Genomic DNA, 9,581 nt, shown 5'->3' on the forward strand with positions numbered 1-9,581 from the left:
CCCTCAAGTCTCTTCCTTTCTTCCCTAGTCTAGTCTGAGCCCCAGTGCTTGTCCTACTTGCCTGGAGTCTAGACTTTTCTTCTCTGGAGTCTAGACTTTTCTCCTCTGTCTCAGTTGCCTGCCTGACCTAACGGGCCTTGGGCTTTTCTGCTGCTGGTGCAATCATTTCTCCAAAGCTTCCCCATCTTCTTCCCAACTTCTGAGTGTGTGTGCTTATGGGGAGCAGAAATCCATCCGGCACCTCAGGCTCAGACGCGCCCCCCCACCAGGGGGAGACTGCGAGGTCACAGGACACCCCACCACGGGCACTTCCTCTTGGGCAGACGGGTGGGGTGGCCCGTGTAATCATCGGACACAATTATGCACTATTTATACCCCATCCCCGCCCCCCCACCTGCCTGGCTGCTTTAACTCTCTGCCTCCTCCTTGCCTGACCAGGCGTCCGGCTATTTTCCCTGTCCTGTCCTTTCTTTCTCTAAGCCATTGTCTCCTCGTCTTTGTTCCTTTGGGCCAGTTCTTTTCCTTTTCAGGTATTTCTGCTCTCTGTTTTTTAAAGCCACACACCTGGTCTTCTGCTTCTTTTCTCCCTCTGTTATATCCCACACTGTCTCTTCTGATTCTCTCTGAGTGTTTCATCTGCTCTGTGTGTCTCTCAGTCCTTCTGGCCTCTCTGTGTTTCTTCTTTTGCTTCTTTTCCTTTGTCTGCCAGCCACCCTGGTTTCCTAAACCTCTCCCCAAAAGTTGGGCCTATAGGCTTCCTTGGGGGAAATCAAATCATTGGGCTGGAATCCAGAACACCTGGAGCCTACCCTGAACTTTGATCCTGCCTGCTAGTTAACTTCATCAACCCTCCCTGGACTTCCATCAGCTCCGTGTTCCTCCACACCTTTCCCTTAGAGGGCTGGGAGAACAAAGGGCGCAAGCAAGTGGGCACTCAGGAAGAGAAAGTGAGAGGACCGTTTTGGGAGTTAGGGGAGTGGGAAGGGAAGGACAGGGCTCCATTCCTCTGATGGGCAGGGCTGGGAGTGGGGAGAGGGGTGTGTTGGGGAATAACCTGTAAAACAACCCCAGCTGGCTGGGCCCCTCTATGGGAGAGATGCCGGTTCTACCACTTGGCTGCCCACTCCTCTCTCTCCCACAAACTTACCTCCGGACTCAAGTTTCAATTAATAGACTTTTTTGTTTCCCTCTCCCAACCTGGTTGACCTTCCTTCTCTTCTTCTCCATTTTGATGGAGTCCTGCCTAAACTCTAACTTCAGTTCCTCCTGCTGCAGAGGGAATTGATGCAATGAGAAAGGGAACCAGGAGCTCCCTCCCAGGAAAGCATGATCTTTCATGAGAAGAACTTCTGTCAAAGGGTGGGGATTTGATGTGTGGCCAAGAGGGGCCTGAGGAGGGTAACTTGCAAGGAATAATGGAGGCCAGATCCTATCTTTTGGGGCCTTAATCCAAAGCGGCTAGGCTTGAGGATTGGATGAGTTGACCCAATAACCTTTTACTCCCACCTTCACTCCTGCCTGCCTTAAATTTTCCCAGAATCAGAAGACCCAGGTTCTGCCCCACAGAGTGAGGTAGGCCTAGGTACCACTTCCTAGAGGGCATTGGGAGGAGGACCGGGGAACCCCCAAGCCTGTACTGGGCTCTGTCCCACTCCGCCCCTTTCTCTAAGCCTTGCTCTAGAACCTACTTTAGTGACCCTAAAAGCCTGGGCAGCAGAAGCCTTCACCCCAGAGCATGTCATCTCCCCTATCTTTCATAACACACATGTATGCACACACACGTGTCCATACACACTGCTCTCCCGATCTAGAGGTGGGTAACTGGGGAAGCAAGCATCTCTGTGGTCAGCTCGGGTGTGTGTGTGGTGTGAGTGCCTCCAGCCATGTCACTGAACTCATTTGTGTGTTTGTCTGTGTTCATTCATGTCAGTGGCTGTGTTCGTGTGCACAGCGCTACGTGTATGTGTGCGTGTATCATCCTGTTTGTCCATGAGTGTGTATGGCTGTGTGTTCCAGTCTCTCTGTGTGAGTGTCGTCCCCAATCCCCCATCCCCCCCCTGGATCTCTAATTAGTGGTTTGGGGTTTGTTCCTTTTCCCTCCTGTTCCTTCCCTCAGCGGCGGCAGCGGCGGCAGCAGCCTCAGCAGCAGAAGCAGCAGCAGCCGAGCAGCAGCCAGGACTCTGGAGTCAGTAGGATTGTAGGATCGGAGCCCAAGTGGGAACAGGACTGGAGCTGGCCTGGGAGAGGAGCCGAGCCCTCCCAGGACCCTCAGGCCACTTCCTGCCTGCACTCCCACTGCCAGACCTCCAGAGAGGAGAGACCCAGGACACCCAGCCCCAGATCCCCCAGGTATCTGACACTGGGGAGAGCTGGGAGGGGTTCCCGCAGATGCCCATGGGATTGTTGGGGGCAGGGTGTGGGACACCTGGGCCCACCAACCTTTCAACCCTTACCCTCAGCGCCCCCAGGACGCCCTGACAACTTGCCTGTGTCCTCATCCCCCTCCTGCTTTCCACCCCTTCCCTGGGAGCCCTGTTTCTCCTCTCCCGCCCAGATCCCTTCTTTGGGGAGCTCAGCAAATGGAGCAGGAAATTTGGACCCTCTGCCTCCCTCTCTCGCCCTGCTCATTGGATCCGGAGCCTTCTCCTCTGGGAAAGCTGTAATTAGAGGGTGGATCCCTACAGACAGAGAGCAGCCCCCCCACCCCCACCCCCCCAGTCCCTTCTAACTTTAGATCTCTTCTCTCCCATTCTCCCATTCTCACTCCCTCTCCCTCTCCCTCTTTCTCCGGCTCGGCTCTCTCCATCTGCCTGGCTCCTTGGGACCTGTTCCCCAGTCTCAGGATGGCGTCCTCCCTGCTTGAGGTAACTGTCCCCTCTTCCCCCCAGGACACCAGCCACAATCTTAATGGTCCTAATCCCTGCCTACTCCCCACCTCCCAACTCACACAGACAGTTGCTGTGGTGCTGTCACTTTTAGGGGGTCCTTCTGATGAGGAGAGAGGAGTGGGGTCAGAGGGGCAGGAGAAGGGAGGAGACAGCATGGTCAGGGGTCAGAGAGCAGTCTAAGGAGGAGGAGAGGAGACTGGGTAAGAAGAAGGCAGTACCCCTAAGGTCAACCAAGCACACCAATTCTGAGAATTGCAAAGGGGATGGAGAAAGGAGTGAACGGAGGGGTGGGGTGGGGAAAGAAGGCTGAGAGATAGGTAAGCTGGTAGCGCACAGCAGGAGAGACAGAAGGTGCTAGGACTGGTTGAGTGAGCACAGAGTAGCAATTGGGGGTCCTGAGTCCTGGAACTTAGCCTGAGCAGTGTTTTGTCTGGTTTGTAGGTGGGGAGGGGGCTGGGCCTCCGGGCTGGTGTGTATAGGAGAGGAGGTGGGCTATGACAGAAGGGAGCAGGGCAGCCCTGTGCCTGTGGGGGGGCTGACCAGAAGAACTGGGCCCAGGCCTGAGAGAGAACCAAGGAGGAGGGCCAGGGTCTGAGGCCGCCTGCCCGGCTCACAAATATTTAGCTTTCAGCCAAAGACAAACTCAGCTCTATTTTGGGAGTGGGAGGCTCCAGGGCGGACTGGGCCACTTCCCCTCCAGGCTGAGACCCCAGCATCCCTCGCCTCTGGCACTGGGGATGGAGGAAACTAGGGTAACATGGGATGGTCAGGGTTTGGGGTCTTGAGAAATCACTGATTCTACCAGGGTTTCTGAGGGACTCATGGCACATAGTTGGAAAGGGGGACACACAGCCATTCAGAGCCTGTTTGAATGTCCTGAGTTCTCCCTCCTTCTGGGTCTCTGACTCTGTTTCTCTGTCACCATCTCTGTCCTACTTTCTAGGTCCCTCCATAGGAATTTGTGGGCAGGGAACCCTCCCTTAAAGTCAACCTCCTTCAGTGAGTGGCCTTGAATCTTCCATATTATTGGTCCTCAGAAGTCCCGTCTTTATTAATTTACTTACTTACTTACTTACTTATTTTTGACTAGAGAGAGAGAGAGACATCGATTTGTTGATCACCCATTTACACATTCACTGGTTGATTCTTGCATGTGCCCTGACCGGGGATCGAACCCACAATCACAGCATATCAGGATGACGCTCTAACCAACTGAGCTACCTGGCCAGGGCAGAAGCCCCCATCTATGGTCTCTGTTCCCAGCGCCCTAGCTGAGGTCCCAGGAGTAGTGGGCTGAACAGGAGACTAACTCATTCAGCCTGTAGGAGAGGTGTGTGTGAGAGGAGCGGGAGTATTAATGCCTGTGTTCATTGGTCTGAGTGTAAGTGTTAGAATGTAAAGCAGCGACTGTATGCATGGCTGGCTTTGTGAGAACACAGGGGTAGGTGTGTATGTGTGTATGTGTATAAGCAGGGCCATATCTGTTAGTCCAAATAGGGAATGGTGTGTGTGTAAGGCTGGGGGATAGTTTGTGACTGAGTTTGAGGGAATGGCATGAGCGCCAATGGGGTGAACACCGTGTCCCTTGTCACTGCTATACCAGTCAAGGATCCCAGGTGCTGCAATGAGGGTAGACTGCTCTCCCTGTCATCTCTCCACTAGACTCTATATTGGGCCATCATTGAAACAATGGTTAGTCTTGAGGAAGCTGGAGGATTAAGGTGCATGGAAATCCTGGGTCCACCCAAGGTAGAGGCAGTGTCAGTGGGCATGGGCATCATGCCAGAGCTGCCAGCGTGGCACTGGTGCCTAGGGGAAGGGCTGGCCCAAAGGGTTGCTGGAAAGACACTGGACTGTGATAGCACTTGGCAAGAAGTTATGTCATGAAGTGGGCTTCCAGTCCCTCTCTCCCCATGAGCTGGAGGTGCCCCAACATAAAGACATTCCAGCCTCCTCTTTCACCAATTTTGGGGCACCTAGGTCCTCAACCTTCTTCCGCCCTCTCCTCAGCCACCACCATCAGGAAGCCCTCTGCCTGGTATGGGGGGAATCTTTGGCAAGGGGAAGAACTTTGGGTTCAGAGAGGGAAGCAGCTGACGCTTGATGGGAAGCTCACCTGGGCTGACTGACATGTAGGAGAACAGAGAGGAGGGATAAATAGGGGTGCAGGCTAGGTGCAGAGGGAGAATTGGCAGTTGGGAGAACTAAACAACTTAGGAGGGGGCTGAAAAAGTGGAGAACTGGAAACTGGGACCTTGGGTGCTCAGAACCCTCAGATATAGAGTGCACAAATACTCCAGTGGGAGGTCAGCTGGGCACTGTGAACACCTGAAGAGACTATCTCCCTTCAGTGGCTGCAAATCTGCGTGAGAGAGCTGGGACAGCGCCTCGTGTTGATTCTTCTTCAGAGGCTCCCTCTTCCCTACTTTAAGTCTACTTTTTGTTGCTGTTTTTTTTTTTTTTTTAAGAGATAGTGGGTGGGGAGGTAGGATTAAAAACAATTGGAAGGTGGGACTCCGGGGTCCCCAAAAGGTAATGTATTTGATCAGGTATAAGGGCTCATATTTAGGACCCCTCACCAGGACCCTCTCCCCAGTTCTCAGGAGAGCGCAAACAGCAAGGGAAGGAAACTGAGGCTGTGGTAAAACTTAGCCAGGGGCCCAGCTCTTGGCTTCTAGAATAGTCTGAGTGGGCCTGGTGTCCTGCTCCCTTTTCCCTGCTTTCAGGAGCCCTGGGGCCTTTGCTCCCCAGGGCTGGGGTCTCCTGTTGGCCTGGGGCTGCTTGCCTTCTTTCACCCCTCCTTCCCTCCCCACAGCTGGGTGGGGTCCCTGGGCTTGGCTGAGGCCCCTGTGGCCACAGTGTGAGGGCCGGGCGGGGGACGGCGTCGGCGTTTTTAAAAATAAACCGACCGCAGGGAAACCAACGGAGCCGGGCCAGGCTGGGCAGAGGGGGAGGGGGCGGTCAGGGGGAGAAGGCGGGAGAAGCAGCCTGGTCTGGGGGTTTTCTGGGGCCCAGCCCCATGGTGGCTTTCTTAGGTAGGAAATCTGCCTTCTTCTTCCTCTTCCTCCTTCTCTTCCTCCTTCCCTTTCCTTTCTACTGTTTTCCTTTGCCTTCCTAGCCCAGTCTCTTTCCATCACCTCTTTGTTTATACTGGTTTCCTGTTGCTCCCTCTCTTTTGTCTTTTTACCTTTCTGCTCTTTCAGACTCATTTCTGTCCCCTAATGCCAGTTTTGCCCTCTGTTCCCCTTCTCCTACCCCTGGAGGCTTTTACATCAGTTCCTTACCCTTTGCTCGGTGCTTTGCTCCTGTGTCTCTGGGTCTCTGCCTCTCTTCTTCATATTCCATGTTTCTACCTCTCTCTTTCTGCTGGGATTTGGCTCCTGCCCCAGCACCTCAGCCCACCCTCTGCTTGGGGGATCAGAGGCTCCAGGGGAACCCTGGCTGGGAAGGACCAGGGCTTTTACCATGGCCAGACTTGAGGAAGCTTTTGCTGCCTCAGATTTGGGAGTTTGTGTCCGTGGGGACAACAGAACCTCGGAGAGAGGGAATTGGGCAGGGGGAGCAGCAGGTCTGCACTGGGGAACAGTGCGGGAGTGGTGAGTACACATGCCCTACACTGCAACCTTAAGAGCCCAGACCAGCCTTGAGGATTAGTGTCACACACATACAACATGCTGGCAGGTGGAGCTGGGAACCCTGGATTCTTGGGTTCTTTTTCAGCTTTACCCAGAAGGCACTAGGTACATTGGCTTTTGAGGACCCCAGTCAGGGGACTGTCCAGGGTCAGCTTTTGAGGACATTGCTTTTTGGTGGGATTCTCAGTATGGGCTGTGCCAGCCAGGGATTCTGGAGGGCATTTCTTCCCAGAGTGTCCTGAGGCTGACCCAGGAGCTCCTGAGAGAGGTGTGGCCTGGTGGCAGCAGCAGGATGGGCATTAATGGCATTCTGCATTTCTAAAAGGCTCCCATGTCCTGAGTCCACATATCTTCATACATAGCTTCCTTCCCACACTGTGCTGGAAGGGTGAAGAGAGACCAGCTTTGTGGCAATATGTTAGGGGACACTGAGACTCAGAGGGGTATGGCTGTGAACCAGTATCATAGCCACCCCAATTCCCCACCCCAGAGGGGAGTGAAGATTTCAGGCTCTTCCAGCCCTCCAAAAGGGGTACCAGCTGGCTCCACAAAGCAGGAGGTGCCACTGCCCGCTTGAAAGACATTCTTGCCTCAGCCACAGTTCTGGCTTGGCGGCAGCTCTGTTCCCTCTCAATGTCCCAGTGTCTCAGCCATCGCTTCCTCTTGCTCCCCAGGCCCAGAGTCTCTGCCAAGAGATTCCTTACCAGGGACATGGGAACAAGGCCTTGGGGAGACCCGGCCACTGCCTGAGTCAGGAGATGAGGCAAAGACAGGAAGTGAAATATGGGGTAATGCTGGGAAAATCTGGAATCAGGGTAACTGTAGTTCCCTAATATTTTCCCTCCTTCCCATGCTGTTCTTTGAGCCTCATCTTTCCTCCCAAGTCCCTGATCATGGCCTCTGCTCCAAACCACTCCCAGGGGCCAGGATCCCTAATTCTTGCTCAAGCACTGCGTCTATCCCCAGCCCTCCTCATGGTTATTTGAGAGGCATCCCCTGTTTCCTGGAGGCCCTTGCACACCCCTAGGTGCATCACAGTGAACTCTGCTTCTTGCCTCTTTGGTTGGGTGTTAGGCTGCAGTCTTGGGCCTCTGCTCTCCTTCCACAATGCCTCTGAGCTGTGTCCTGGGACCCAGTCCTCACTGGCCCCTCCTCTTACCTCTAATTCCCCATTCTCTTCAATTCTTCCTTGACCCCTCTGTTCTCTTCTCCATGTGTCTAGGTCGAAGTCCTGGTTTACCCTTCCCTCTTTATCCTCCTCCTCTCCCCTAAGTAGTGCTTCCATCTCTCCCCAGGAGGAAGCTCACTATGGCTCCAGCCCCCTGGCCATGCTGACAGCGGCGTGTAGCAAATTTGGCGGCTCCAGCCCTCTGCGCGACTCCACGACACTGGGCAAAGCAGGCACAAAGAAGCCATACTCTGTGGGCAGTGACCTTTCAGCTGCAAAAACCATGGGGGATGCCTACCCAGCCCCCTTTTCAAGCACCAATGGGCTCCTCTCACCTGCAGGCAGTCCTCCAGCACCCACCTCGGGCTATACCAATGACTACCCTCCTTTTTCTCACTCATTCCCTGGGCCCACAGGCACCCAGGATCCTGGGCTATTAGTGCCCAAGGGGCACACTTCTTCTGACTGCCTGCCCAGTGTCTACACTTCTTTGGACATGGCACACCCCTATGGCTCCTGGTACAAGGCAGGCATCCATGCAGGTATCTCACCAGGCCCAGGCAGTGCTCCTACACCTTGGTGGGACATGCACCCTGGGGGCAACTGGCTAGGTGGTGGGCAAGGCCAGGGTGATGGGCTGCAAGGGACGTTGCCCACAGGCCCTGCTCAGCCTCCACTGAACCCCCAGCTACCCACCTATGCAGCCGACTTTGCCCCCCTTAATCCAGCCCCCTACCCAGCTCCTCACCTTCTGCAACCAGGGCCTCAGCATGTCTTACCCCAAGATGTCTATAAACCCAAGGCAGTGGGCAATAGTGGGCAGCTGGAGGGGAGTGGTGGAGCTAAACCCCCTCGTGGCGCAGGCACAGGGGGCAGTGGTGGTTATGGGGGCAGTGGAGCAGGGCGCTCCTCCTGTGACTGTCCTAACTGCCAGGAGATAGAGCGCCTGGGGGCTGCAGCAGCTGGGCTGAGGAAGAAACCCATCCACAGCTGCCACATCCCAGGCTGTGGCAAGGTGTATGGCAAGGCCTCACACCTGAAGGCCCACTTGCGCTGGCACACAGGCGAGAGGCCCTTTGTCTGCAACTGGCTCTTCTGTGGCAAGAGATTCACCCGTTCGGATGAACTGGAGCGCCACGTGCGCACTCACACCCGGGAGAAAAAGTTCACCTGCCTGCTCTGCTCCAAGCGCTTTACCCGAAGTGACCACCTGAGCAAACACCAACGCACCCATGGCGAGCCAGGCCCAGGGCCCCCACCCAGTGGCCCCAAGGAGCTGGGGGAGGGCCGAAGCACTGGGGAAGAGGAGACCAGTCAGACACCCCGACCTTCAGCCTCTCCAGCACCCCCAGAAAAAGCCCCTGAAGGCAGCCCGGAGCAGAGCAACCTGCTGGAGATCTGAGCTGGGTGGAGGGTCTCCAGCCCCAGGCTGCTTGCCAGCCTCTCCTGGCTCTGTGGACCACTGCTTGCCCCTCACTCCCTTTGCCCCTTGCATGCTGCTTTTGGGGGCACTCTCCTTCTCTCCCCTGGCCATTCTGGGGCTGGGTATCTCCTGCATGCCTCCTCAGTTCCCCTCTTCCCATTGCCATGAGCCCATTCCATAAACTCTCATCTTAGGCCCTCACCTTGTGCCTGATTTCTGTACTCTGGCTTCCTAAATTCTTCCCTTACCTCTCCTCACAGCTTCTCTCTCCTCTGCTCTTACCATACCAACTCACTTTCATTCCATTTGTGCTCCCAACCCTTTATTTCTCCATCTTATTAACTCCTTGACACCCATCCTTTCTGCTTCCCAAGCTTATTTACCACTACCCCTTAGCTTCCAGGCTCCAATCTTCCCAAGTTCTTATTCCACTGCTGTCCATGCTCCACAGCATTCTTCCTTTTCAC

The 9,581-nt window shown here is 55.0% G+C and overlaps 1 protein-coding gene across 2 annotated transcripts; it reads left to right on the forward strand.

The window, feature by feature from the left end:
* Window positions 1-2,230: 2,230 nt before the first annotated feature.
* SP7 (Sp7 transcription factor) lies at window positions 2,231-9,581 on the forward strand. Of its 2 annotated transcripts, XM_024575888.3 has the most exons (3): window positions 2,231-2,349; window positions 2,837-2,864; window positions 7,819-9,581. In XM_024575888.3, exons 2-3 carry the CDS (start codon window positions 2,844-2,846, stop codon window positions 9,091-9,093), a joined length of 1,296 nt encoding a protein of 431 aa, XP_024431656.1. In that variant the 5' UTR covers window positions 2,231-2,349; window positions 2,837-2,843; the 3' UTR covers window positions 9,094-9,581. The 2 variants fall into 2 exon arrangements, with proteins under 2 accessions (XP_024431656.1, XP_045040225.1); XM_045184290.2 differs by lacking the exon at window positions 2,837-2,864.

The sequence above is a fragment of the Desmodus rotundus genome, chromosome 3, assembly GCF_022682495.2.
Source record: "Desmodus rotundus isolate HL8 chromosome 3, HLdesRot8A.1, whole genome shotgun sequence".
Taxonomy (NCBI): Eukaryota; Metazoa; Chordata; class Mammalia; order Chiroptera; family Phyllostomidae; genus Desmodus; species Desmodus rotundus.

Bases quoted from the DNA above. Each gene is read 5' to 3' on its own strand.
- SP7 (XM_024575888.3), top strand. From the start codon at position 2,844: ATGGCGTCCTCCCTGCTTGAG. The intron at 2,865-7,818 runs GTAACTGTCCCC...ATCTCTCCCCAG, and splicing joins TGGCGTCCTCCCTGCTTGAG to GAGGAAGCTCACTATGGCTC.